The sequence below is a fragment of the Zygosaccharomyces rouxii genome (assembly GCF_000026365.1).
Source record: "Zygosaccharomyces rouxii strain CBS732 chromosome E complete sequence".
NCBI classification, from domain to species: Eukaryota; Fungi; Ascomycota; class Saccharomycetes; order Saccharomycetales; family Saccharomycetaceae; genus Zygosaccharomyces; species Zygosaccharomyces rouxii.
Genome location: NC_012994.1, coordinates 689267 through 716500, shown reverse-complemented (window position 1 = coordinate 716500; position 27234 = coordinate 689267). Strand labels below are relative to the sequence as shown.

Genomic DNA, 27234 nt, shown 5'->3' with positions numbered 1-27234 from the left:
GAACATCAATTACAAGTTCCTGACGTAATGGGTTGGGCATGCGTAACCTTCAGGATTTTTGTCTAGGTACAACTGGTGGTAGTCCTCAGCATCATAAAAGTTTTTGATCAATTCCACTTCTGTGGTGATTTTATTTCCCCATTTTGGTTGCCATTGATCCTTTAGTTCTTTCAATTCTTTTAAATCCCCTTCAGAGTGGGCAAAAAGTGCACTACGGTATTGAGTACCAGCATCAGGACCTTGTTGGTTTGCGGTTGTTGGATCATGGCATCTAAAGAAAAGATCCACCAGTTCTTTTAGAGACAATTTTTGAGGATTGTATGCAATTTGTAAAACTTCACAAAATCCAGTATCACCTATGCAAAGACGTTTATAAGTTACAGAGTTAGTCTGGTCCTTTTTCATTTCGCTACCATTTGCATAACCAACTTTACAATCATCAATTCTCTCACCCAAATATTTTCTGTAGATATGCTCAGTACCCCAGAAACACCCAGCTCCTACTGTTAATATTTTGTCAGTCTGACTGTTGAATTTAATACCCTTGGACAGTGTTGGTACCATTGTTATGACGATGCAGTTTTGTTAATTACTGGTTTATATTGTGGTTGAAGAGCTCATCATCAAGCTTTCAAGTGGGTGTTCTCTCTTTATATGGAACAATGCTGTGGATCCTACCCCATTTTTGACTATATCACGTGAAAAAGAAATGTGTCAATTTAAATCCTGAGTTCGAATCTGGGTAGAAGTACATTCCGTCTTTTTTCATTTCTGACGTCTCTTTTTCCATGTTGATAAAGATGAATTGTCTTTGAGAGTTATTTCATCAAGTATCACCAGTGAATCGTCTTCAGAGTCGTTCGATGAATCATTGGAATCAACAAATAATCTTTTTTTGACAGGTTCTAGTGTTACTTGATCGTCAATTTTCTTTGCAGGTGAGAAATCTTTGACTGGTGAAGCATGTTTCTTAAGAAAACTGTCAAGGGTATTCTTTTGTGGTGATATCTTGGATTTGCTTGGTGACGGTGTTTTGGATTTGGGAGTTCGTTTCCATTTGGTGATTAGTATGTGATCTTGTGGTATAAGACCCTGGGGAATCCACATCGTGTAAGGAAAACTATTACGGCCGCTCTCACCGACTTGGAAGAACAAAATGTAAGGCTTGTACTTAATTTTCCAACATGATAATGGCCACTTACCGCTAATTTCAAAAGTTCTTTGGTCCACTATTTGAACGTAATCGGTCAAATTTCGGTCTTGAGAAAGTAGCCGTCGAAGTAGAAATGAATCCAATATTGTTTCTGTAAACCACTTCTCGAAATTTGTCACTGCAGGCAAACGAAAATCCCCCAAATAAGCCTGTAGCTGTAAAAAATTGATCTCTTTGTATCCATTACTACCGCTAATATTCACATTGGATTTATCAAACACTTGAAAATCCATCTGTGGGATTAAAATTGGATGGAAATAGTACATTATAGCATTTAATGAAGGCCATCCCTCTAATGATAATTCGCCTAACATGGCTCTGTAATTGCGGTCAAATAGTTCCACAGAATGGTCCTTGCAAAACTCTGTCAATTCTTGTTGGAAATTTTGGTATTCAGAAAGCTGAGGCCTACGTCTTAAATCTGCAAACATATCACGAAACCTTTGAGCAAAATCCGGATCTTGCAATTGTGCTAGTTTGGCTGCTTTTACTTTGCCCATACCTTTAACACCTTGGTTATAATCTGCTCCTAATAAGACGCTGAAGAATAGAAGTGACCACCAATTGTATCTATCATTAGTAGCACTGTTCAATTGATCCAAATCCACTACAGTAACAAACAGATCTTTACTACTACTCCGCTGTTTTCCCAGTGGACTGTTCCCAGTTGCACCTAAGTCATTGGTAAATTTGGAATAATTGCGCAAAAGTCTGGTAGCGCCAAAGACCAATGCATCAGAATCGTTAGTCAACACGTAATCTACATGGCCATTCCTTTGTAACCATGCGCATTGGGCCTCACCTTCACCACAGGCTTCCACGTAGGATATCCGCATACTACCCAGAACTCCCTTGACAACTTGCATGAAATGTAAGCCTTCACTATCCAACATAATCTTCAGACAATGGCCATTCCGCTCGTGAATCTCCATATGAGAATTCCAAGTGGACCAGTAATCATCCTCAGCACAGCTTAAAGGAGATCCAAAATTCTTCTTGAAAGAGGGTTTCATACTACCATCAAATACCAAAATGAAAGTGATATTTAGCGCCAGAAGTTCTTTCAATCGATATACAAAGTTCAAAACTGCCTTACCAATGGTACCATGACTGGCATATTTACCAGGTGTCTCTTGGTTCAAAATGAACCCACATTCGAATAACCAACTATATCCATCGATAGCTATTCTTGGTGATCTTCCATGGGAGAATTTAAAATCAGACACAAATTTCTTCAAAGGTACCCTCTTATCTTGAAGATAAGGTCTTAGAAGTTCCCATATCTGTGGAACCCCCATGAACTTCAACCCAGGATTTTTTACGTTAAGGGGCCATACCTTAACATTCCAAGGAACTATAACATAAACTTCATCTTACTTACATTAACAACCACACATCCGATGGATGATCATAGAAAAAGTACAAAGGAATAAATTATAGAGAATACATAGCTTAGAAAAACTTCAATTGGACATGAGCAACTGCATCCAGTGCAGTTGAAGTCATATTCATTCCAAGATTTTAACAAATCCACAACAATCGAATAATCGAATAATCTCAATAGTTACAATAATAATAATACTGATAATAGTAATGAATGACAACTCTAGTGTCAATTCCCCTTTTTTCAGTTCTTTTTCACATTTTAAATTTGAGCCAATCAAGCTCATCAGTAATGTTTTTATGAGCCTCAGTACTTGTTTCTCCAGAAGCTGCCGGTGAGGCTGTAGTAGATACAGTAGGGGTAGCGGCTAAGATATTAGGATTACTACACACTGTAGCCTCCGCGTTAGAAGATATTACGTGCTCTTTTAAGGACACATTCTTACGAGCCCAAACCGAGTTTTGCCTTCTAAAACTTGATCCTAATTCATCTTTCATACCTCTTTGTTGCAGTAAAGAGTCTGCATAACTATTACGAGGAGAAGCAGTAACAGAATTACGTCCCAATGGCACAGGTTGAGGTGTTCCCACATTACTGCTTCCATTGGACTGAGGAACGTTAGGAGTGTGAGCTTCTGATTGTCCTTGTTGATGAGCCATTTCTTCATTGTATAAAGCAGAGTTTTGTAATTGTTGAGACAGCAATGAAGTATGTGATTTCCTCGAACCAGTTCTAGTTCCCGGACCTGAAGAATCCACTGGTGAACCAACAAAATCAAACCCACCCTTAGGCGATCTTGTCGAGTTGGGAGAATATCCAATAGAAGTTTGAGAACCAGAATTCCAACTATTTGGCATGGAAAAGCCTCCACTACCCATTTGAACGTTAGGAGATTGTTGATGTTGTTGTGGTTGTTCCTGTTTCTGATGCTGTTGTTGTAATTGATGGAGAGATGCAGCCATAAATGAAGACGAAGAAGAATAATTACGGGATGATTTGGGCCTTGGAATTGAAATTCCAGTTTTACTTGCGGAATTCGAAGAAGCGGTTTGTTGACAACTGTTCATGGGGCTCTCAGGATTACAGCCAGCTGCAAAGACTCGTGGGGACGAGGCAGCACTATTTCCAGCACTACTAGACCCATTGTAATTAACGTTAAATTGCGGAGCCCCCGGTGAAGGTTTTGGCAAAATCGGTACCACAGATCTGGAAAAAGATTTACTTGAACTAGAATTATTGGAAGACGTACTGCTTCTTCTCGATTTACGAGAACATTGAGTGTTGGAACTAGCCATTTTTTTATTATGATCCATTAAGTTGTAGGGGTTCAAACTTTCAGTGGTAACATTCTGCTGCCTTTCGTATTGAGATTGAGATTGAGCTTGAGATGATGCTTGAGATGATGCTTGCAATTGTTGTGATCTATTTTCCAAAGACGACACAATTGGACTCCCTGCTACACCCGTTTCGAAACTTGTTACAGGTACGGTAATAGATTGTGTTAATACTGGAAATCCACCAACACCACCACTGTCGTTATTGCCATGGATTGAACCCCTTGCATTTTTCCTCGTAGATTGCCTGGAATTCTTTGTATTATTATTATTAGTATTATTATTATTATTATTAGTATTAGTATTATTAGATTGATTACCATGCTCCTGTGATTGTTTTTCCTTCTCAGTTCTTTTCTTTGTATTTCTCTTCTTAATAACGTCTGATTTCAAGGATAAGGGCCTCATTGTACCGTGTAATTTTTGAAAAAGGCCACAAGCATTACACATCGTATTCCCTTGAGCATCACGTCTCCACAACGGCGTCTTATTGGTCTTACAGTTGTAACACTGTATCGGAGGTTTTTTCGGCAGATCAGGAATTCCAGAACTCGACCCCCTTTTATAGTTCGATAATGAGGTTGACGATACTTGTCTTACCAATGAATTTTTCTTAACAGAATTCGTAGTTGTACTGGAGCTTAATGCTATACCACCATCCTCTGTGTGAACCGTTTTACTAAATTGATTTGAGGGTTTCCTAGACCCAATGGAATGTCTTTGACTGAAGCTATTCTCCCGCTGTGGTGTATTAAAGGTAACGTTATCGTCGGTGTTATGATTATAATTATTATTGCCATTGGTATTACTATTGTTAAAATGATTAGTTCCAGTCTTGGGAGAAGACGAAGTAGATTGATTATAATTAAAATGGTGCTGTGGCATCCCCATTCCCAATGTTTGGGTAAGATTGAATCCCGTACTACCAAAACCATTGAATGATCCATGTTGACCGGTAGGAGCAGACTCCGATTGAAGGAAATGCCTATTAGAATTAAAACTGTTTGGTGCACTTGAGTTGAAGTCGCCTGGAGCTGGTGTCATCATAAAATCTTCCATCTTGAAATCCCATAGAGGAGCAATTTCACCACTTAACTGATTAGATGCAATATCGATAGGTCGAGTTGGTGGCATTAGATCCATATGTGATTGTAAATTAGTATCATCTAAGCCTTCCATGCCAAGATTGGAATTTGTTATCCCTTGAATATCATCATCATTAATATCTTTTGAAGTTTGACGTTTGCCATCAGAATCTGGGACAGATTCCGCACCAGAGAAAGCTGGAATGTTAAGACCCACATCGTCAGGTAGCACTTCTAACATAGTATCGAACGTGGAGGCATTAAAGGCAAATGTACTAGGTGCCGTATGTTGGTCGTTTTCACCATTACTCTCTTTATCAATATCGTCTGTAAGTCCAGTCGGTGGCGTTTGATCAATAATATCATATAAGTTAAAAGTATTTGCTCCTTCGGGCATTAGTTCATTAATGTGGCTAAATGTTCTTTCTTTTCTCTGTTGAGCAATATCCTATTAGTACTCTCTCAACTTGAGCTCTTCAAAAGAAGAGGTTTAAAAATTGACAGGTTTAAGGGACTCTTCAAATTTAACTAATTGAATCCTAGGAAGATGTAATTGGAGGTTTGTTTTTTTTGTTTTTCAATCCTAATTCTATGTGATTAACAATATGAGGAAAGAAAAGAACTTTCACTTTTAGTCTTGGATCTGGGAATGAAGAAAATAATGGCTATTGAGAATCAACGTTTAGGAAAAAATGAAGGAAAAAAAAAAAAAAAAAAAAAACAAACGAAAACTTGCAGGGACAAAATAGGACTCCACGTAACGTATGGCAACTACCTAGTCTTGAAATCAGCAAGGCAAGGAATGGCAAGGGTTGAAATAGAAATACGACTTAATACTTTTTTCGAATTTGAGAAAGTGTAGTTTTGGCCCTCTTAGCAGTTATTCAGATGATTACAAGATTCTTCTTTTCTTCTTTCTTTTCCCCTTTCACGACAGAAAATTTTTGAGAAATTCAGATGAACGCTGAAAAAGAAAGGAGGCAAAGCAACTTTATCTTGACCTCTTGAAGTACGACGACAGGCAGGTAATTAATACTACTACTTGTGATCCTCAAATGATTTCCCAATTTTCGACTAATTAGTAAAATCTTATTTCATTTGAAAACACGCCGATTTGCATTCGCTCGCTGATTAGCGTGTAGACCGGCTATTGTGCGCCATGGATAATGAATCCGCCAAGAGTCCGATTAGATTCCGACTCAAGTCAGACCATGGCTATCAAAAATACCGATATCACGTGGTCAACGAATCACGTCATTATCACATGCCACAGCGGGCACTATTGAAATGCTTCTTTCACAATCACATCAGCTCATCCACTTTATCAAAAAACCTTACGACTTTGTATTTCTACTTCCTCTATTCATTTGCCGCTATCCCCCCCCCCCCCCTGATCGACTACCGTCCCTACCAAATCACACAATTAAAAAAAAAAAAAAACGGGCAGTTGCCTGCCACATCGGACGACTAGATAGCTGCTACAGCACACGCTGTTTCCCATATACCGGAACTCGATTCATTCACCATTTTCCTTACATGTCTGCTAATTGCATCTTGTAGTAAACAGTAGAGGACAAGGGCGGCAAATCTGCCGCCTTTTATTTGGAGGAGCCACGGAGTCACTCCATACGAACTGTATACTTTAATACTATACTGTTATCACTACCACCAAGCACTACTACCCGCTGGTATTACGCTTAGTATATGGCATATTTTTGGCATGTTCGAGTCAACAAGACCCTAGATTTTCTCGGTTGCCTCACAGCAACACCTTGCAGGGTACTTGCATTTATCGTTCATCAAGAACTCCTTCCTATGCGTCCAGCCAGAACTACAGGATTGAGCACTACTTACAACCGATGAAGCCTATATAATTGATTACTGCCTCCAACTACGAGAGGTCTGATCAAATCGACCAGTTCATTGGATCTGAACCACCAAAATCCTATAGAGATACGTATCATTGATCTTATAGTAGTATATTTTCGTTCTTGCAGTACGCCATTTCTGGTATCAAAATTTTCAACTTACCCTTCCTTCGCCAAACCCGGAAGAAAAAGTATCAACAATAAATACAAGGAATTATCAGTGTTTAAACTTTAACAATTCACTCTGTAGTCATATCGAGAGAGGTACGAGACATATTGGACTGTTTGATTTGACGTTCTTTGTATCTGCACTGTCGAAATGTCTGAGTTGAAAGTTGGTAACGAGCATGCTCTCGCTAGGATCACAAACAATGGGCCAATTTCAATTCTTGCCTATTGTTGTTCCTCTATTCTAATGACAGTCACCAACAAGTTTGTTGTTAACAAGGATGATTTCAACATGTTCTTTGTCATGTTGGTGGTTCAATGTTTGGTTTGTACTCTAGTGCTAGTGGTATTGAAGGGTCTAGGGTACGCCAAATTCCGTCCTTTGAACAAAACTGATATCAAGAATTGGATGCCTATTTCATTTTTGCTGGTTTTAATGATCTACACTTCTTCTAAAGCTTTGAACCTATTACCTGTTCCTATCTATACCATTTTCAAGAATTTGACTATTATCCTAATTGCTTACGGTGAAGTTTTATTCTTTGGTGGATCAGTTACTTCCATGGAATTATCATCTTTCCTATTGATGGTTTTCTCATCTGTTGTTGCAACTCTGGGTGATCGTCAAGATGTTGCAGCAAAGGCTCAAGCTGAAGCATTAGCACTAGCTCAAAAGAATGCTGGTGGTGTTAATGGTGCTGGCTCTGGTGGTAGTCTGGGTACTGCTGGTTTAGCTAATGCTGCTGCCAATGCCTTACCTGGAGCTGCATCTTCATTGAATGTCGGTTACGTATGGATGTTATTCAACTGTGTGTCTTCAGCTCTTTTCGTTTTGATTATGAGAAAGAGAATCAAGTTGACTAACTTTAAGGATTTCGATACGATGTTTTACAACAATGCATTGGCAATGCCAATTCTTTTGATTGCATCATTTCTATTTGAAGACTGGTCATCCGCTAATTTGCGCGTCAACTTCTCCAACGAATCAATGACAGCTCTTGTCATTTCTGGTGCCGCTTCCGTCGGTATTTCTTACTGTTCAGGTTGGTGTGTTCGTGTCACTTCTTCAACAACGTATTCTATGGTTGGTGCTTTGAACAAATTACCTATTGCATTATCAGGTTTACTGTTTTTCGATGCTCCAAAGAACTTCTTATCCATCCTATCAATCTTTATCGGTTTCCTTTCTGGTATTGTCTACGTTGCTGCTAAGCAAAAGAAAATGAAGCAACAACCACCAAAATGATTCAATCGATTTCAGTGTCAAATACTACTATTTGAGGGTGCTGATAGACCTCTTCGTTATAAGATATATAACATCTAGTATATAACATTTACTCAAATATCTATATATTATGCATACATACGTATGTTTGTAAAGAATTTAACTTTTAACCACATTGGACTGCGTGTATAGTGGCCATGAGTTCAGATTCAGATGAAGATGCAATAATTTTCCGTCAAAATGTTAATGATAATGAGTTAGATTCATCAAGTTCATCCTCGTCATCAACTGATGAAGATGATAGATTACTACAAACTTTGAAGAGAACTTCATACTCAAGTAGAAGAGTAACTAGATCATCACCGATAAAGAAATCCAAATCTGTGCAAATTCAAAAATTTGACCTTGGTAGGAATTTCGATCCACAATTAGCTAGTTCGTTGGACAGAATCCAAAATGTCAAAGATGAGGTTGACAATCCCTCGACTGTGACGACCGTTAAGGAACAAAAGAGTAATACCGTTAGATCCCGCATCAAGCCAAGGGACGCCTCCTCTCAATATATCGATTTAATCGTTAGGGAGACAATATCTGGTCGTTATATCGATTGGCATTTCATTAGTAACGATACAAGGTTTGAAGATGTGGATATAGATGATGAATTGATAGAAGATTCCGATAACCATGCTGTCAGAGATGCTATACGTAGGAAGTACCCTACACTTCTGGAGTTAATAGAATCATTGGGAGCAGATCTAAGTTTGCTTCAAGAGGATAAACCTTTGACTAGAAAACGAGATTATGATTCATTATCTGAAATGACACCAGTTGATTCTATGATGAGAGCCATTGGATGTTATCAAGACGATAAACAGTTTATCAAATACCTGTTGTGTTTTATACTTGACAGGAAAATTTGGGAGTCTCAAGATTGTGATGACGATTGGTGTTCTCAAATGTTGGAATCTGTAGGTGATGAGCAAATTATCGATTTCTATTTATCACTCGTAGATCCCAAAGACTATTTCATGCATTACAGATTATCAAGATGTATATCACGATTACAATCACCACTAATACACCGAATAATCCGTCCAATAACCATTGAAGAAGAATTTACCCAGTTGATAGAAGATAAAAATTACGAATCCCTACTGTATTTTACATTATTCGTCTATGGATCGCATGAGATGCCATTCGGACCTTCTTCGAGGACTCAGTATTTCAAGGATTGTGTGGAAGACATGTGTAATGAGGGCACAAACGCCGTAGAATTATCACTGCTGAGAGGTTTACTAAGTCTTTTCCTAAAGATACGAATATCTTAAATCCCAAAGGTATATCCATATATCTGTATATATAAATTTATCAACGTAAAAACATCCCCTTAGTATACCTATTTGAATAATTCTGGAACTGCTCTTGGCAGATCCGAAACTGAATTTACCAACAGGGCCCCCATTGGAATATTACCCAAAATTTCATCCACATGATTATCTTCCACAACTTGAATGCATTTGCTCATTCCTAGTAAAAGTCCCTGTTCAACATTATTGCCGCTATCGTCAATGAAATATGCGTTGGAATAATCACCTAGCCCACTTTCCAATTTGGCCTTTTCAAACGCTCTAGGATCAGGCTTACAAATTAATGAATTTGGCCCAACATTGTAATCCGTGTAAGTAATACCATCAAACAAATCTGCAATCCCAAGTATTCTAACCACTCTTAGGGCATGGTGTTTGTAAGCATTCGTAAATAACCACATCTTATCGATGTGTCCTCTTTGCCTTAGCTCATACAAAACTTTTCTCAACTGTAAATCTGGCTTTAAGATGTGCTGCAAAGGTAATGAATCATCAACCGTTCTATTGTATTCCATTGCATCTATACCATGAAACATCATCAGCCCTCTAATGGCTAACCCATATTCTTTGTAATAACCCTGATTCAAGGTCTCTGCCTCGTCTTCGTCAATACTCAACTCATTTATTAAATAGCTACGAATAGACTGCTGCATTATTTCATGAATGTTGGTAGAACGGTGGTAAAGACAGTTATCGATATCGAAGAAAAACACTTTAGCATGGGGGTCAGGTTCGGGGATGCCTTGGTCTAGTGGAAAAGTGACTTTAGAGCCTGAATAGTCTAGTGTTTCCAAATGCCTTGCATTTTCCTCTAATTGCTTTAGAATGTGTAAACGGTACTCTCTCTGAGAGTCTTTGGCAATAGTCATAACAATAGTGATTAGAGAATAGTTGACACAGTTGAAAAGTGCTTAGAGATCAAACAGCTTCCCCAAATGTCAATTCTTTTTATACCTTTTAGTTGCTTAAGAGCCTTTTTTTTCCTTCCTCGAGGTTAAAAAAAAAAAAAAGTACAAGACCAACGGCTGTAGTGGGAACCGATGGATAGGTAAGATGAAAAAGATCTCTATGCTCCTAGCGCATTAATCTGTTTACGAATCAACCGCGAAGCACTTGAATCGTTTTGATTCGTCATTAGATGTTCAAGCACTTGATCCATCGTTAGGGATTCGTTTGGTTCTTTGTGCTCATCAGTCACGGGAATCTTGTTCTTCAACACAGTAGCTAATTTCCTGCGCAGTTGTGTTACTTGATCAGATTGACCTCCGTGAACTTGTAAATCGTTTATCATTTGTATTAGTGGGTCCACTAAGTTGTACATCTGCACCCTTGACCTCGTGGTAAGCCCAATAGAATGTAACCTACAGTTTTCCACCACCTGTGCAACATCCAGTTCCTGTACAGCTCGTGGGTATTCGAATGTGGGGGTCGTGTCTTCTTCCTGCTGTGACACCAGATCTTCGAGCAATTGAAATTGACGTTCGATATCCTGTAAGATCTTGGCATTGAGTTTCTGCTCAAATTCGGAAGAATGAACAAATTTCGACACTTCCTCATCGGTATCATTCATCAGAACGTCTAGTGATTCTTGAAAAAGACTCTGGAATAGTATCTCGTCCAATTTCAACACTTGTTCGCCGTTCCAGGGAAAGTTGGTACCTTTAAACACAAGTGACCAAATACGTGCCCATTGTCCCACCGTAAATGTAATATTATTCGATGAGGAATCCAGCAAGTACTGCACAAATTGCTCACACTTATCACGGATGACTGTTTCGTACTCCTGCCACTGGCCATATTCCTGAAGATTTTGGAACTGTGTGATTACCTGATCAAACAGCTTGGCGGAGGACAATGAGACTGCAAACCTAGATACAAAATCAGAAATCGCCAAGGACCAGTTCGAGATGAGTAGGACCTTATTGGCAGCACCGTTATCGTCCGCAGCACTTTCCTTTACATTTTCCCTCTCTATTGTTCCCTCCAAAGGCTCTAGCTTCTTCAACTTGTACAAATCATCCCTAAAACAAAGATCTCTCAGTTCAAAATCACCTCTCTTCAAACAACCAAACAACTCTCCAACAGACTTCGTCACCTCCAATATCTCTCCGTACTGTTCTCTGAGCTCCTGTGCAAACTTGTCGTACAGCTTGGCAGCATCGCCAGAAATCTCCAAATCAAGATCTCGAACTTCTACAACGCTGTGCGTTCTTAAAAATCCAACTGCATCGACATCCATAATCGATTGATAGGGTTATTCAAGCACTCTAAGGTCGCCCTAAGCTCTTTCTAAACGTTCTTTGGGTTCAGTTCGATGGTTTCGAAGCATTTATTCCTTACACCACACAAAGCGACCTTTAAAAGGTGAAAAGTTTTCATCTCATCGACTTTGAACTTAAACAATTACTACTAGTTGAAAAATTGAATATTGCAGAAAGGCATCGAAAGTTAACGGTTTATAGTATCCAAAATGCCACCAGTATCTTCTTCCAAGGCTAAGAGAGACGCCAAGAGAGTCGAAAGAGAAAACAAGAAGCTTGAAGCCGGTAAGACGGTTAGAAAGTTTGGTAAGACCAAGGACAATAGTGAACAAAAAGATGAAGCAGACGTGGCTGCTGAAAATGTTGCTGCAATGAAATTACAACAAGATGAGGAAGGTATCAGTGATCGTGTCGTCACCGGTGTTTTGGACTCCTTGAAGACCTCTAGAGATATCAAGTTGTCCTCAGTTTCTCTACTTTTCCACGGTAAAGTTTTGATTCAAGATTCTATTCTTGAATTGAATTATGGTCGTCGTTACGGTTTGCTTGGTGAGAACGGTTGTGGTAAATCCACATTCTTGAAAGCCTTGGCTGCCAAGGAATTCCCTATCCCAGAAGCTATCGATGTGTACCTTTTGGATGAACCTGCTGAACCTAGTGAATACTCTGCCTTGGAGTATGTTGTTAGAGAAGCAGAAAATGAGTTGAAGCGTTTGGAAGAGTTAGTTGAAAAGATCATCATTGATGAAGGTCCAGAATCTGATTATTTGGAATCATTATACGAAAGAATGGATTCTTTGGATCCTGATACTTTCGAAACCAGAGCTGCTATCATCTTGGTTGGTCTTGGTTTCAACAAGGACACCATCCAAAAGAAGACTAAGGACATGTCTGGTGGTTGGAAAATGCGTGTTGCCTTGGCTAAGGCTCTTTTCGTTAAGCCAACCCTATTGCTATTGGATGACCCAACTGCGCACTTGGATTTGGAAGCCTGTGTTTGGTTAGAAGAATATTTGAAGAGATTTGACAGAACTTTGGTTCTAAATTCCCACTCTCAAGATTTCTTGAACGGTGTCTGTACCAACATGATCGATATGAGATTGCAGAAATTGACCAGTTTTGGTGGTAACTACGATTCCTATGCCAAGACTCGTTCTGAATTGGAAACTAACCAAATGAAACAATACAATAAGCAACAAGAAGAAATTGCTCACATTAAGAAGTTCATTGCATCCGCTGGTACTTATGCCAACTTGGTTAGACAAGCTAAGTCCAGACAAAAGATTCTAGATAAGATGGAGGCTGATGGTTTGGTCCAACCTGTCGTGCCAGATAAGGTCTTCTCATTTAGATTCCAAGAAGTGGAAAGACTACCACCACCAGTGTTAGCATTCGATGAAATCAGTTTTGCCTACGACGGTAATCCTGAACACAACTTGTACGAAAACTTGAACTTCGGTGTTGATATGGATTCCAGAATTGCCCTTGTGGGTCCAAACGGTGTTGGTAAATCTACTTTGTTGAAGATTATGACTGGTGACCTAACTCCACAAGCTGGTCGTGTTTCTAGACATACTCACGTTAAATTAGGTGTCTACTCTCAGCATTCTCAAGATCAATTAGATTTGACTAAATCTGCCTTGGAATTCGTTCGTGAAAAATACTCTCACATTTCTCAAGATTTCCAATACTGGAGAGGTCAATTAGGTCGTTACGGTTTAACTGGTGATGGCCAAAAGGCTCAAATGGGTACTTTGTCTGAAGGTCAACGTTCTCGTGTTGTCTTTGCCCTACTGGCCCTACAAGCTCCAAACATTCTACTATTAGACGAACCTACAAACGGTCTCGATATTCCAACTATTGATTCGCTTGCTGAAGCCATCAACACTTTCAACGGTGGTGTCGTCGTTGTTTCCCACGATTTCAGATTATTGGATAAAATTGCCCAAGATATCTTTGTCGTCGAAAACAAAACCGCTTACAGATGGGACGGTTCCATCTTGGAATACAAGAACAAATTGGCAAAGAACGTCGTTTTGTAATGTTAGTGTATATTTCGTTTTCAATAACAAATTTGTATAACTTATTAAATCAGTGATTCATATCAATCCATTTAAGACTAACAATTCCATTCAGTTCACCCAGTGATCTACATAGAATGCTAAACTTATGTATATTATTTAAAAAAAAAAAAAAAAAAAAAAAAAAAAAAAAATGGAAAAAGGCGAATAAAACCGGTATGGTGCCAGACCTACTAACGATCCCATTCACTAAAAAACCAGTAAAGGGTTCCAAGACTTCTCCTTAAGCGAAGCTTGGTTTGGGTAACTTGTTAATAACCGGGTCCTTTGATGCAAAAGATGCACCTGCGAATGAAGTAGATTTTGTAGTTGTAGGTCTCCTTGAATTTGAACAAGACGATGTACTTGTTGCACTAGGCTTTGCCGTCATCATAGTCGTTTGCATCATAGTCGTCTGCGCTTCTGTATCCGAATTTACCTGAGGCATCTGCATTTGCATTTGCATCATTGGCAGTGGTATCTGTGGATACATTTGGCTAACCACCGGCGATGGTGTCTGAGGGTTCATGTAGGGCATAGGTCTCACTGCGTAGTTACCGTAGGGGTATCCAGGACCACCAAAGAGAGGTGGCTGCATGGGTAAAGGTTGGACACCTGTAGGTGGAGGTGGGAGTGGATGTGGTATTGAATTTGGCATGAGATTTGGCAAGCCTGTTAAAGGTGGTGGTACTGGAATAGCTCCTGGTGCCATTAAAGGAGTGACATTAGGAATGGCTGCAGCCGGCTTTTCCAGTGGTGAGGTGGGGACAGTTGGAGGGGTTGAAGAAATTGGAGTCGAACTCGAATTTAAACCAGCACTTGCATTCGAGTTTGACCTTGGCCTAGAACTCTGACTCTTAGTACTTTGAGTTTCCTTTTCCTTTTGTTGTTGCTGCCTCGAACTCTTAGTCTTTTCATCTGGTAGACGTAGGCTCCTTAATCCCTTTGTCACATCCTTCTGTTCCTTAGCTCCTCCCTTTTTCTGGGTTCCATTTTTCGACTTCCTTGTAGAATTTGAGTTTCCAAAATCTGGTTTTTCACCATTAGGTAGTACCTGAGTTTTAGGTACACTGATGGCGACCTGACCATTTTTTGATTTGTTGGAACCCTTATCATTCTGCTGTATACGTTGCTTATCCAGTTTTGTCACATGGCTTGTCCTATTAGTATGCTTTCCTGATGCCCTCAGTACATGAGGGCTATTCATATACATAGCGTCAGTAGACATCTTTTTCAATAACTGATAGATAAAACAAATACGTTTAAGTCTTCTTGGGTGACTATCTTTGTGGTTGCATGTTAAAGTGGTAGTTATTTCTTCTTTCAATTAAAATCGAAATTTCTTTACAAGGCCATTCGTTAGAAATGACATCATCCATAATGGAGGAATCCTTCAGACTAAATGAGTCCATCCAGGAAGTCCTCGTCATCTTTCAGGTCTTGGGGAACAGTTGAAACGTTTTTGTTAGGGCTAGGTTCCTTTCTTGCCTTTTCTTGCGACTTTGTAGCCTGTCTGGGAGGTGCTAGAGGATCATTTGTATGTTTGACCAAATCAGGCGTATGTGATCTTCCTAGAACTCTGTTCAGACCAGCAACGTCCATCTTTTCAAGTTCTTTCCTTGTAACTGCGGCCTGTGATTCCTTGGAGAGTCCCCCCTGGTCTAGATTAAGTCCAGAGCCTTCGTCCTTGTTCATCAACAACTCTCTCACCCTTTTATTAGCATGAGTATTACGTTCTTCGTCTTGCTGCTCCCCATACGCCATAGTAACGTCTTCATGATATCTGTACTCGTTTGAGGGTGGTGGTGGTGGTGCCTCCTGTTCATCTTCATGGGCCTGTTCTTGGCGCTTCAAAGCCCTGTACTTTCTATCGCTAGGAGTAGCATGACGCTGCTTAGCGTGCTGCTTGTCCTTAAACCTTTTTCTATTGTCTTGCTTGAGGGCATATGGATCCATTGCGTCTTTTGCTGGTTGTGTCTCTGTTTCTTGTAGTGGTAATAGAAGTTGTAAGGAGAGTGTTAAGTTTTAGCTTACCTTCGTCGAATCGAATACAAATAAATTTATGAATGCTATGCTATTTTATACTACTTGTAAAGGATCGACGTCAGTCTCGCTGACAATGTTTTCAATGCCCTCATCTTGCAATTGCTTGCTGAATTCATCTCTGAGGAATCCACGTTCAGTATTTGAGTGGTTACAAACGATAACTGCCTTACCAGATTCCTTGTAACGCAGCACTTCATGGTGACCCAATTCACCTGAATAGTAGAGGTCAACATCTTCACGTAGTGATTTGAAGACACCAGAACCGCTACCTGCACATAGAGCGATCTTCCTAATGTTGTGTTGCTGGTGATCCTTGGCCAAACTGGCTACTTGGACGTGGGGAATACCTAAAGACTTTTTAACGTTTTCTACAATTTGAGCTAAGCTTAATGGTGCTGACAACGTCACCAAACGACCGTATCCAACTTCACTAGGTTCTTCACCATTAATGCATTGACCCTTAATGGGTTCCAATACAACATTGGAAACTACCCTGTAGCGATCGTTACCGGCTAAACCAAATGCTAACCAGTCATTAACACCGCCCTTGGCAGCATCAACGGCCGTATGAGGACTGTAAACTGATATACCTTCTTGTATAAGTCTTAGAGCACTTCTATGTTGGGGATTAGAATGGGGACTTAAACTTTTCCAGCTGGGAAAGATGAAAGGATGGTATGCCAAGATTGCATTACAGCCCTTTTCTATAGCTTCTTGGACTACACTAGCGGTCAAATCTACCGTTAGGAGAACTCTAGGTTCTTCTGAAGATGCCTTCTCAACAGAACAGTCAATCAAGAGACCAGTATTATCCCAAGAGCTATCAGCATAGCCCGATGGATAGTATTTGGTAACTGCATTGATAAAGCGTTGCAATTGAGATCTAGCCAATGCTCTACTCATTTCTTTTCGTCTTGTATTACTGGATGTTATAAGTAGAAGAAATCTGATGAGATGAGATGAGATGAAATTTCACTTGAGCGATCCTTATATGGTTAATCAGCACCAAGAAACAAGGAGATCAAGGATGGTAAGCAAAGATCAGATCGAAATTAGAATCAAGGAAAACGTTTCCGAATTGTATCAGACTATTGTTACAGATATCTCCGGTGGATGTGGCCAATCTTTTGACATTGTGGTCGTAAGTAACTCATTCCAGGGAAAGAACAAGCTACAGAGAAGTCGTTGGATGAACACCGTTCTCAAGGAAGAAATTGCACAGATCCATGCATTTAGTTGTAAATGCTACACTGAAGCAGAATGGTCCAAGATAGTTACTTGAAAATATATTTAAATTTTCATTAGTTGCGTCCCTTGTAATATGTATGTTAATAGTCGTTAAATAAAGAATAAAGAATAGATAATAAGAACAATAGTAATAGAACGTAATCATCAGCCGCTGTAAGGAGGTGGGTCATCGTCATCACCCCATTTGCCACCTTTGAAATTTAGCCCGACGAAACTTAGACGTCTGTTATCCAATATTCTACCACGATCTGGACGTTCTTTTGTAGGATTTAGCAGTGAGCCCCTAGCAATGGGGGAGTAAAGAGATGTTCTCAAATTAGACAATTCCGAAGTATTAAAAAGTGCATCTTCCCAATTGATTCTCTGTGGTGAATACCTTCTTGGAGTCTGTGCCGATATGTGATCGGCTGGATAGTTGAAATATTTTGAGGTAATACTAACTGGTAGCTTGAGCGGTGCTACGAATGATTTAGCAGATGCATCTTCGGAATCCATTTTTTCCACATCCGATAAAATTGGATTTCTGATGCTTAAGGGTTTTGGTGATGTTATTTCGGTATCAGGACTATCTGGCGTCGATACAGTGGGATCAATATCCACAGGCGTAGAAGCTTGTTCACGAGAGGGTATTTCGGGTGTAGGTAATAACCGCTGTTGTTGTGGTTCGGTTTCAGGCTGTTGCTCTGCCTGTTTTGGTTCCTCCTCTTTGGGTGCTTGTGGTTGCTGCTTGCGCCCTGACATTTTGATTTTAAGTTTTCTTCTTCTTGGACGTTCATTCTCATCAGTACTTCTTTCAAAGATTCGATTCTGTATTCCTGTAATTGTTGGCAAATCGTAGGCGCCTTCTTGTAAGGTTCTTACTGGTAGTAAATTAGGGTTCGCAGCAAACGAAGTATGTGGTAGCGGCACAGACGAGCCTACACTTTTCTTAACTTCCACTTGTCGACTCTTTTCTTCTTCTTTGTAAGATGCATAATAATTGGATAATGACGGGATTCTAGAATTGAAACGATGTAAATTCTGCCTCTCTAGACAACCAGGAATCGTGGAAGGTACATTCAGCACCGTCCCATGCAGCGATAAGGTCTGCCTTGAGGATATCAGTGTGGACAGTCTCAACATGTTCGCAGGAGACAATTCCTGTAGGTCCGATTCCTCTAAGACAACTCTAGGAGAGGGCCGAGAATCGCCCCGCGATTCATTATGCATCTCTTGGTTTCTAGCGGCTTCTGAAAGAAATAGTGATTGTGACATACTAAAGATGACGCTGGGTAGAACCTCTTTAAACAAATGGTGCATAGAATTTTTCAACCTTCTTTCAATCGTCGATTGTAAAATCTTCATAGAACAATCAAATTTAAAATCTAAATTAACATCGTTAAAGGAAATACCGATTCCAGAATGTTTGACAAAGATATTCGTTATGGCTTCCAACCTGATTTCACTGAAAACCATAGTAATAGGGATGGTAAATGAATCGTTACAAATCATGTTTGGTGTAGCAAAAGATGGTGAGCATTCTGAATAAACCAATAAAAGATTAGCCTCCACCTCAGTTTGGATTTGTAACATTGCATCTTTGCATGAAATTTTGCATATTCCCTTTACGAGTGACCTTGGTTGTGCGCTAATGTCCAGGTCTAATATTTCCAGCTGAGGGGTAGTAGGGAAGTTAACTTTACTTACGGTAATCCCACTTTTTAAAATGTCAAATTTTCTTGATTTACCTCCAGATCCACTATCCTTTTTTGACGTACTGCCCTCACCCATAGTAGTTTTGGTAACCTTCGGTGATCTCGAATCACTGGAGGACGAATTCAACGCCTGCGTTAATTTCTCTCTGATCTTTTCATTAAATGAGTTGTCTTCAAAAGCTTGGGAATTAAATCGAAATGACATTTTTGAAATGAAACGTATATTAGCAACAGGATAAAAGAAGGGAGGGGAAGATGAGGATATCTACAATCACGTATGCTTTTCTACCTTCTGGACAACTTCCAACCAACCTAGCCTAACCAATCCTTTGATATTTGGTTACTCCTTATGTACAACTTATTGACATTAGAGAAGTATCGTGAAATCTTTTTTAGTTTTAGGATCCGATGCCTTTTTAGAGACTATCTTTACCCGCACATTTACAAAAACCTTCAAAACTAGAATAAACAAGAGAGCTATTAGAAACTTCTTCGAAAAAATAAGGAATTTCGGGACAATTCCCAGTTAATTTAGTTGCATTGATATTATTAGTGGTGCTCATAGGTCCGAATTGTACCTTGTACCTTTTTCCCGCCTTCAAGTACGCCCCAGATCAAGTGGATAATGGATTCCAAAGAGCGCCAATCCTCCATTGTGGTGGCCGTTAGGGTTAGGCCCTTTACAGATTATGAGAGTTCTCATTTGATGCCTGAAGGTCGAGATGAATTCTATGTGAATATGGGAGATTCTAATTTAGTACTTCCCAACGGCAATAGTGTTGGTGACAGTGATGAGAAGTATCAGAAATCAAATACAAGGCTACCTGCGATGCTGAGACCACAAGGTATTAGGAGGATCGTTGAATGTGTGGATGATAAGATGCTTATCTTTGATCCTGCTGATACGAATCCTCTTAATAAAGTAGGCGAAACGGTTTTAAACTCTATGTATTCTCGCAAGAATCGAAGTCGAAGGCGGCTACGAAGAAATGGAGGAGAAGTGAGATTTGTATTTGATCGACTATTCGATGTGGACTCTACTCAGAAAGATGTATATGAATCTACTATGATACCTCTGTTAGATTCAGTGTTGGATGGTTTTAACGGTACGGTTTTCGCGTACGGTGCAACTGGTTGTGGTAAGACTTATACCATCAGTGGGTCTCCCGAAAATCCTGGTATCATTTTCCAAGCGATGCAAGAGTTGTTCAATCGAATTGAAAATTTAAAGGATACGAAGCATTTCGAATTGTCACTTTCATTTTTAGAGATCTACAATGAATCCATTCGAGATTTGCTGTGTCCTGAGACCTCGAGTAAAAAACTAGTTATTTTGGAGGATAGTAATGAAAGTATCCGTGTATCCAATTTATCTCATTATAATCCTCAAAAGGTGGAAGATGTCATGGATTTAGTTATCAAGGGTAATATGAATCGTACTACATCGGCAACAGATGCCAATGAAGCTTCATCCAGATCTCATGCCGTTTTACAGATACACATCATGCAACACAATCGTACTGCAGATCTAAAATCAGATCATACTTTTGCTACATTATCCATTATCGATTTAGCAGGTAGTGAAAGAGCCGCTACAACCAAGAACAGAGGAAACCGACTGTACGAAGGTGCTAATATTAACCGATCCCTATTGGCATTGGGAAACTGTATTAATGCTCTTTGTTTGAATGACGGAACACGCAGGTCGTGTCACGTTCCCTATAGAGATTCCAAATTGACAAGGTTGTTGAAATTTTCATTGGGAGGTAATTGTAAGACCGTAATGATAGTTTGCATTTCTCCCAGTAGTACCCATTACGATGAAACTTTAAACACTTTGAAATATGCAAATCGTGCCAAAGAGATCAAGACTAAAGTCAGCAGAAACAATCAAACTTTGGACAGACACGTTTCATCTTATTTAAAGATGATATCTGAACAGAAGCAAGAGATTGATGAACTAAGACGTAGGGAACAAGTGGTCATTGATATGAGGTTAAAGAAATATCAACTGACTCAGGAGAAAGTTCAGCTGGCCATCGAAGATTGTCTACAAAATGTACAAACCGCCTTCGCCAAAGCAGGAAATTTCCACAATTCTAAGAACATTAAATCCTTAATGCTTTGTAAAAGACGCTTTTTACAGTTGGTGCAATTGGAATTAATCAACGTTATTTCACTAGTGCAGGAATGGACGGATCCCCAGATATATCAAAGCAGTACTCTTTTGCATGATCAATTGACCAATAAAATTCGCGAGTTGGAAGATGCATTTGATCAGCCAGGTGAGCTGGACCTCGTCCTGGAAAGATGTCGTACTGTCGATTTACCAAAATTAAAAGAGATGGAAGGTTGGAATGACGCAAGAGATTTGCCCTATTTTGAAGCACAATTGGATCACCTTGCAGAGTTCATACGCAATGAAATCCTGATTAATGCATCTGCTATGGTGGAACGTGTACTACAAGATGAAATTTTATCGCAACGGTTTAAATTTTTATCTCTTTGTTTAGCTCACGATACAAACATAGCGGCTGCGGTGCAAGATCTTGTGAAAATAGATGAAGAATTCGAGACCTTTGGCAGAAATTTTGTCATAAGCAGTGGTAGCAGTCGTAGCAGTAGCCCGCCAACAGTGTCATCTACCCAATCCATTTTGAAACCAGCCACTAGGCGGTCGGGTCCTCGTCGCGTGACAAAAGCTACTGATTCACCTACGGGCAGTAGCTCTCCCAACGGTAATAATGGCAGTAACCGCAAGAATCTGCAAACTCCGGTAGTCACTAAAACTGTACGTTGGCTCAATTTAGAGTCTCCATCGACGACACCAGAACCTACAGACATGGATGTAAGCATGCAGGATGCTGAGCCAGTGGGAACAGCAGTCGGAGCTGGTAGACCTACTATGCTACCACGACAAGCACCTAGAAACTCTTTACTAGATCGTAGATTAGGTGAATAATCTCATATCACATGATATTATGAACCTCGTATTATGTGATGTTATCGTTTTATTCGTTCTTCGTAGATGATGACGTTTCTTCCGTGTTCTGTTTGTGACCCGAGGAGGGAGGACGTAGAAAAAAAATTTCAACAGCTGTTTTGGATCAACAGTCTTTTAACAACAGCCAACTTTTAGTTCGGCAGGGCAAGCAGAATATATTGCAGTCTTCTCAAGGTTTAGGTTATTGGAGTTATTAAGTGGGTATTTCTAAGGAACCTGCACTTCTTCTAAACCATTAAAGAGCGATTTTAGGATCTGCTTTCAACGAAAAGGTTGTGTATTAAGAAGTTTGAAGAGAAATCCATCAAATAGTGCAAGGAGACACGTTAACAAGGTCCCTGTTCTAAGTTTCTTTTTCAAGCTCTGATATACATCTGGACATTCCCACTCTATTAGTTGTTTGGAACGGATTTATCTTATTTCATTTGATCTGTTTTCGTTATTACCCAAGCAGCGTTTACTATTTGGGCTAAGACAGTTATTGAGTTAATTTGCCTTGGCTAGTGGAGAAGGTCCCATCTACGAGCGGTAACATGGCTTCTACATTCATGTACTATCCAGGCCATGCGCCTGGCGGTCCTGTTGTGGACACCTGTGCTGCTGCTAATGCCGCTGCTTTACAACATCATCAGCAGCAGCATCAACAGTCTCATCTAAGACAGATGGAGGCTCATCAACAACAACAACAACAGCAGCAGCATAGTCAGCAGCAACAGCAATACGCTGCCTCTGCTGCCGCTGCCGCTGCTGCGCCATATGGTTACTACCAAAATGGACTAGCTGCCGCACAAGGTATGGCTGCTGTTCAACAACAACAGCAGCATCAACAACAGCAGGCTGCAGCTTTCTACAATCAACAGCAACATCAACATCAACAGCAAGCGGTAGCTCATCATCGCAGAACTTCTAGTTTCAGACAGCAGCCTACACTACCTCCCCTAGGAATGTTTTATCCGGGTGCACCTCCAGCTACTATTTTACCATTACCGTTACAGCAGGAGGCACCTGCTCCTAGAGAGGAGTACGTGAACGGTGGGGTTAACCAATTTTTGGATTACGATTTAGACTTAATGTCCGAATTCGTAATCAAGAAATCCTACAATGCCTTTGGAACGGATGCAGGTGCTGTCATTAGAGAAACAGGCTCCAACCAAACGGTGGATCTTTTCACGAAGGGTGTTTTCTCGGTTCTTTCAGCAACTAGATTACCTGCGGTGACCATCTTCATGGCTTTAGATCTTTTATCCAAATACGTGACAAAGACACATGCGGCTTCAGGATCGATCCGCAGTGGATGTGTCAACGTGGTTTATCAGAACACAATGGTAGCCTTTGTTCTAGCCAATAAGTTTAATGATGACAAGACATTCACCAACAAATCTTGGTCCCAAGCTACTGGTATGGATGTTTTGTGCATTAACAATTTCGAAAGAGAATGGTTAGACGTATTGGAATGGAGATTGTTTGATGATAAGTTTGTTCACTATGATGAGTATGCACACGCTTTTGAAATTTTCTGTCAAGAGAAAAGATGTCCATCACCACCAAATATGTTACCTGCTCCACATTCTACAGATAACTATTTGTCACCACCATCTGATTGTCAAACTCCTGTCCATCTAAATGCAAACGTTTATTCTTCTCCAGGATTTTTGGAGAAGGATACAAACGATTTTTACTATGGGCAACCCGGAGTTCTTTCATCCCCCGTGTCACAATTTACTCCTAACTCTGCTGCTGCTTATTCAACAACTAGTGGTGGCCCAATGAATTACAATTTCTACAACTTTGGACCCCCACAACCTGCCGCTGCTGTTCAACCTATGATGGGTCTACCACCTGCTCATATGTGGAATATGGATGAAAGGTTTGGTAATTTTGCAAGTTCTAACTTCCCAGGTTTCGATAACAATTACTATTGCTATTCCGCAGTGTATTAAGAAGGAGGAAGTTGAATAAGAACGAAATATTAAAACAAAAATAAAAATACAAAAATATGACAAAAACATTAAAAAAAAAGATAAAAAGAGAAAACATAAAAAAATAAAAAAAAATTCAAAATAGATCGAAAAATTTTTTTTAAAAACATTTATGTTGTGTTTTTATCTTTCTTATTATTATTGTTGTCTGATTGATTGATTGATTGATTACTTCTAAAGCTGTGGATACGATTAGTGTTACAGTCTCTTTTTTTTTTTCTTTTTTAAACTTTTTTTTGCCCTTCGAATATCGTATATAGGAGCTCTTAAATGAGTGATCCACTCTTCTTTTTATTCTCATTATTATTTTTCATTATTTGTTATTATTTGTTATAGGTATTATAGTTTTATTTTCTTTTGTCCTCTGTGTAGGATGTATCTGTAACCATGGTAGTTCATCGATTGATTTCTTATCGTTATCGGCTTATCGAACAAAAGGGAAATGCAAAATATTTACGCTTGAAAATAAAGTTCGCCCGAACAATGTCGGTGACGTAGGATGTAATTGAAAGATACAGTGACCGGATCATATAGCAGTTGTTAGAAGTTTGTACTGCTAATATCACCGACGGATATCGAGGTTTCTCCATCAAGAAATGATGATAAATCGGAGGACCTATTAGAGGTCAATCAAGAGGAACTATTCGAGGATAGTAACGGACGATAAGAAGTTTATTTTGGAACAAAGAGCCGATTCTTCGGTTTCTTGATCCGTACTTCATACCTTAACCTCCCTCGGCTATGGAACTGCAGCAGCCGTAGGAAATTTACCCATAAACATTTTTGGTTGCATCTTCTCTATTTCCAAATTGTCTATTCGGGATGCAAAGGGAAGCTTTCATGAGCGTTATGGCTACCAAAATCCCATTTGAGACTACATGGAGCTCCCTTTTATCTCGACTGCACCTCGGAATTGTGTTGTGACTAATCCTACATGTTTTCCAACGAGGTAAGAAGAGCCTTTCAAATGTCATTAAAAATGCAACCGCTCTCTCGAACGTCTCAGTCAGCGCCTGTATAAAGCCCGTCAGTTGCACGCTGCAATGCTTCTTTCTTTCTCAAAACGCTTTCCTCTTTCAATTGAACAAGTCACCTAAAGCAATGAAAGTGTTTTTTTGGTCTCTCTGCTTAAGTTTCTTTATTGGGAGCTTGGAAGCATTAGCCGTCTCAAAGCAAGTTAAGCTTGGTGATATCTCCTACTATGTTCCTGGCGTTCCAGAATTGACCGTCGATGTTGGAATGATGTCGAGCCTTTTTGGGACCCTTGAAAGCTCTTTTCTTTTCCCATTGACTGTATTTGGTTACTCGGGCAACCTGGATTATTCCACGATTGAATCAGTTTCCAAGAACTTTTCTTGTTCCGATGATGTATACTCGGACTACTTTTTGGAGACAATCATGGTGCAATCTCCAAACGTTGGAGTGGTTTCCTATAGCAACTGCTCCCTCTCCACCCTTAATGTGTCGACAATCATATCCCTGGGCGGCTCTGCCCTGCCAAATGGTCCATACTTTGCTTCTTATCTGGATGGTCAATTAAGCGTCTATAAGGCGTACCGTCTCTATGCAGACGCCTACGGCGCTTTCCAAGCGGGTATCGTTCCTTCAGATGAAAATGCTGAGTCGTTTATGGCATTACCAGCCGGAGTTGAGGTTGCTCATGCACAGACTATCGCGGTTCCCTCGAAGCTATACTATACCGTAACCGAAGAACAGCCGCTCGCGGGGTATCGTGTCGGAGTGAAGGATCTATACGATATCGCGGGGACCAAGACTGGTGGAGCATCGAGAAAATACTACGAGTTATACGACGAGGCAGCGCTGACCTGTCCCTCTGTACAAAGGCTGATCGATATGGGAGCCGTCATAGTGGGAAAGCTCAAGTTGACTCAATTCGCAAATGGCGGTAACCCAACTGCAAATTATGTTGACTATCATGCTCCATTTAACCCAAGAGGCGACGGGTACCAATCTCCTTCTTCGTCATCCTGTGGCTCCGGAGCCGCTGAGGCAGCTTACGATTGGTTAGATTTCACCGTAGGTTCAGACACCGGGTGTTCGGTGAGATGTCCAGCTGGGTCTCAGGGTTTATATGGCTTAAGGCCCTCTTTTGATGCGATATCGCTGGATGGTGTCATTCCAATGAATGATCTCATGGACACAGCGGGCTATTTTTCAAGAGACCCTAGTCTATTCAAGGTATTTGGTGAGACTTGGTACGGTGAAAATAAGAATATCTCGACCTCCTACACCTCTTTCCCAAAAACAGTCTACACTTTTGCGTTCGAAGAGGGAGATTCGGACTTCATTGAAAGTGGTGCCAGTTCAGAAGCCCTCGCTCTGTTTAACACGTTTGTTAGCAATGTCGTTAGTTTTGTGAACGGTTCCAATGCCAAATTAGACATTTACTCCAAATATGAACAAGATACGGGCAGTAGTTTAGCCAACGTCTTCAACAATACGTGGTACGGACTTGCTGGATTCTACCAATATGTAAACATTTGGGAGCGGTTCTCAAAAGATTACCAAGAAGCTAGCAATGGTGATATTCCCTTCATGGATCCTATCCCAAAGTTTAGATGGGAGTGGGCCTACAATAATCTCACCCAAGATGGTTACGATCGCTGCGTCGAACAAAAGTGGCAGTTTGACGACTGGTGGAATGCTAATGTGACTTCTACGAACCCGCAAACGTGCTCAAGCTCACTGTACATCTTCCTGTCAAACGACGGTTCAACTGCTTATAGAAACGTTTACAACTCCGCTCCCAATGCCGATGGTTTTTCTGCCTTTTCTGAAATGTATATTTCCTCTTTTGCACGTACTCCGGAGGCCATTGTCCCACTTGGCGAGGTCGCCTATAACTCGACTATCACATTGACAGAAAAATACCTGCCCGTTACAGCGGCCATTGGAGCAGCGCCCGGTTGCGACTTTATGGTCCTCGATTTAATCGAGCAGATGGGAAGAGCCAACCTTATTGGCGGGGTCGCCACAGGTCAAAAGTTGTTTCCATAATACCAATTTTATTTAAGTTCATTCACCTTGTATTTAAAAGTATCTTTTTTCTCACCTCCCCCTAGAGTAATCTTGAGATATCTTGAGTAGCTTTCAGACCTATGCAAGCCTGGTTGCGTAGACCATTGAGCATATATATGTGTGTCTGGCCCACTTGTGCACCGTTTTGGTTCCGATTTAACGTTTTGGCCTAGAAAAGGAACTTTTCAGTAGCCGGTGAAATTCTTGGAACCAACTGTCTGAAAACTCAATTGTACGTTAATTCTTTTTATTATATTTT

At 40.2% G+C, this 27234-nt stretch overlaps 16 protein-coding genes across 16 annotated transcripts; 7 read left to right on the top strand and 9 right to left on the bottom strand.

The window, feature by feature from the left end:
* Positions 1–9: 9 nt before the first annotated feature.
* Positions 10–564, bottom strand: MXR1 (peptide-methionine-S-sulfoxide reductase; the record flags this gene model as incomplete). Its single annotated transcript, XM_002499271.1, has 1 exon — positions 10–564. The coding sequence occupies one exon, from the start codon at positions 562–564 to the stop codon at positions 10–12; it is 555 nt and encodes a 184-aa protein (XP_002499316.1).
* Positions 565–765: 201 nt separating this feature from the next.
* Positions 766–2511, bottom strand: YEN1 (crossover junction endodeoxyribonuclease; the record flags this gene model as incomplete). Its single annotated transcript, XM_002499270.1, has 1 exon — positions 766–2511. The coding sequence occupies one exon, from the start codon at positions 2509–2511 to the stop codon at positions 766–768; it is 1746 nt and encodes a 581-aa protein (XP_002499315.1).
* A 340-nt stretch (positions 2512–2851) lies between these two features.
* On the bottom strand, positions 2852–5413 carry GLN3 (nitrogen-responsive transcriptional regulator GLN3; the record flags this gene model as incomplete). Its single annotated transcript, XM_002499269.1, has 1 exon — positions 2852–5413. One exon carries the CDS (start codon positions 5411–5413, stop codon positions 2852–2854), a length of 2562 nt encoding a protein of 853 aa, XP_002499314.1.
* Positions 5414–7203: 1790 nt separating this feature from the next.
* ZYRO0E08888g (GDP-mannose transporter) lies at positions 7204–8298 on the top strand (the record flags this gene model as incomplete). The annotated part of the gene is made up of 1 exon (XM_002499268.1): positions 7204–8298. The coding sequence occupies one exon, from the start codon at positions 7204–7206 to the stop codon at positions 8296–8298; it is 1095 nt and encodes a 364-aa protein (XP_002499313.1).
* A 176-nt stretch (positions 8299–8474) lies between these two features.
* On the top strand, positions 8475–9605 carry KRE29 (Smc5-Smc6 complex subunit KRE29; the record flags this gene model as incomplete). The annotated part of the gene is made up of 1 exon (XM_002499267.1): positions 8475–9605. One exon carries the CDS (start codon positions 8475–8477, stop codon positions 9603–9605), a length of 1131 nt encoding a protein of 376 aa, XP_002499312.1.
* Positions 9606–9673: 68 nt separating this feature from the next.
* On the bottom strand, positions 9674–10513 carry ZYRO0E08844g (uncharacterized protein; the record flags this gene model as incomplete). Its single annotated transcript, XM_002499266.1, has 1 exon — positions 9674–10513. One exon carries the CDS (start codon positions 10511–10513, stop codon positions 9674–9676), a length of 840 nt encoding a protein of 279 aa, XP_002499311.1.
* Positions 10514–10710: 197 nt separating this feature from the next.
* On the bottom strand, positions 10711–11883 carry COG1 (Golgi transport complex subunit COG1; the record flags this gene model as incomplete). The annotated part of the gene is made up of 1 exon (XM_002499265.1): positions 10711–11883. The coding sequence occupies one exon, from the start codon at positions 11881–11883 to the stop codon at positions 10711–10713; it is 1173 nt and encodes a 390-aa protein (XP_002499310.1).
* A 231-nt stretch (positions 11884–12114) lies between these two features.
* ARB1 (ATP-binding cassette family ATPase ARB1) lies at positions 12115–13947 on the top strand (the record flags this gene model as incomplete). The annotated part of the gene is made up of 1 exon (XM_002499264.1): positions 12115–13947. The coding sequence occupies one exon, from the start codon at positions 12115–12117 to the stop codon at positions 13945–13947; it is 1833 nt and encodes a 610-aa protein (XP_002499309.1).
* Positions 13948–14209: 262 nt separating this feature from the next.
* Positions 14210–15193, bottom strand: ZYRO0E08778g (uncharacterized protein; the record flags this gene model as incomplete). Its single annotated transcript, XM_002499263.1, has 1 exon — positions 14210–15193. The coding sequence occupies one exon, from the start codon at positions 15191–15193 to the stop codon at positions 14210–14212; it is 984 nt and encodes a 327-aa protein (XP_002499308.1).
* Positions 15194–15363: 170 nt separating this feature from the next.
* ZYRO0E08756g (uncharacterized protein) lies at positions 15364–15921 on the bottom strand (the record flags this gene model as incomplete). The annotated part of the gene is made up of 1 exon (XM_002499262.1): positions 15364–15921. The coding sequence occupies one exon, from the start codon at positions 15919–15921 to the stop codon at positions 15364–15366; it is 558 nt and encodes a 185-aa protein (XP_002499307.1).
* A 123-nt stretch (positions 15922–16044) lies between these two features.
* NIF3 (uncharacterized protein) lies at positions 16045–16914 on the bottom strand (the record flags this gene model as incomplete). Its single annotated transcript, XM_002499261.1, has 1 exon — positions 16045–16914. One exon carries the CDS (start codon positions 16912–16914, stop codon positions 16045–16047), a length of 870 nt encoding a protein of 289 aa, XP_002499306.1.
* Positions 16915–16975: 61 nt separating this feature from the next.
* On the top strand, positions 16976–17293 carry BOL2 (Bol2p; the record flags this gene model as incomplete). Its single annotated transcript, XM_002499260.1, has 1 exon — positions 16976–17293. One exon carries the CDS (start codon positions 16976–16978, stop codon positions 17291–17293), a length of 318 nt encoding a protein of 105 aa, XP_002499305.1.
* Positions 17294–17403: 110 nt separating this feature from the next.
* Positions 17404–19158, bottom strand: MDM34 (ERMES complex subunit MDM34; the record flags this gene model as incomplete). The annotated part of the gene is made up of 1 exon (XM_002499259.1): positions 17404–19158. The coding sequence occupies one exon, from the start codon at positions 19156–19158 to the stop codon at positions 17404–17406; it is 1755 nt and encodes a 584-aa protein (XP_002499304.1).
* Positions 19159–19578: 420 nt separating this feature from the next.
* KIP3 (tubulin-dependent ATPase KIP3) lies at positions 19579–21915 on the top strand (the record flags this gene model as incomplete). The annotated part of the gene is made up of 1 exon (XM_002499258.1): positions 19579–21915. One exon carries the CDS (start codon positions 19579–19581, stop codon positions 21913–21915), a length of 2337 nt encoding a protein of 778 aa, XP_002499303.1.
* A 575-nt stretch (positions 21916–22490) lies between these two features.
* On the top strand, positions 22491–23897 carry CLG1 (Clg1p; the record flags this gene model as incomplete). The annotated part of the gene is made up of 1 exon (XM_002499257.1): positions 22491–23897. One exon carries the CDS (start codon positions 22491–22493, stop codon positions 23895–23897), a length of 1407 nt encoding a protein of 468 aa, XP_002499302.1.
* A 1140-nt stretch (positions 23898–25037) lies between these two features.
* Positions 25038–26954, top strand: ZYRO0E08624g (uncharacterized protein; the record flags this gene model as incomplete). The annotated part of the gene is made up of 1 exon (XM_002499256.1): positions 25038–26954. The coding sequence occupies one exon, from the start codon at positions 25038–25040 to the stop codon at positions 26952–26954; it is 1917 nt and encodes a 638-aa protein (XP_002499301.1).
* Positions 26955–27234: the final 280 nt, after the last annotated feature.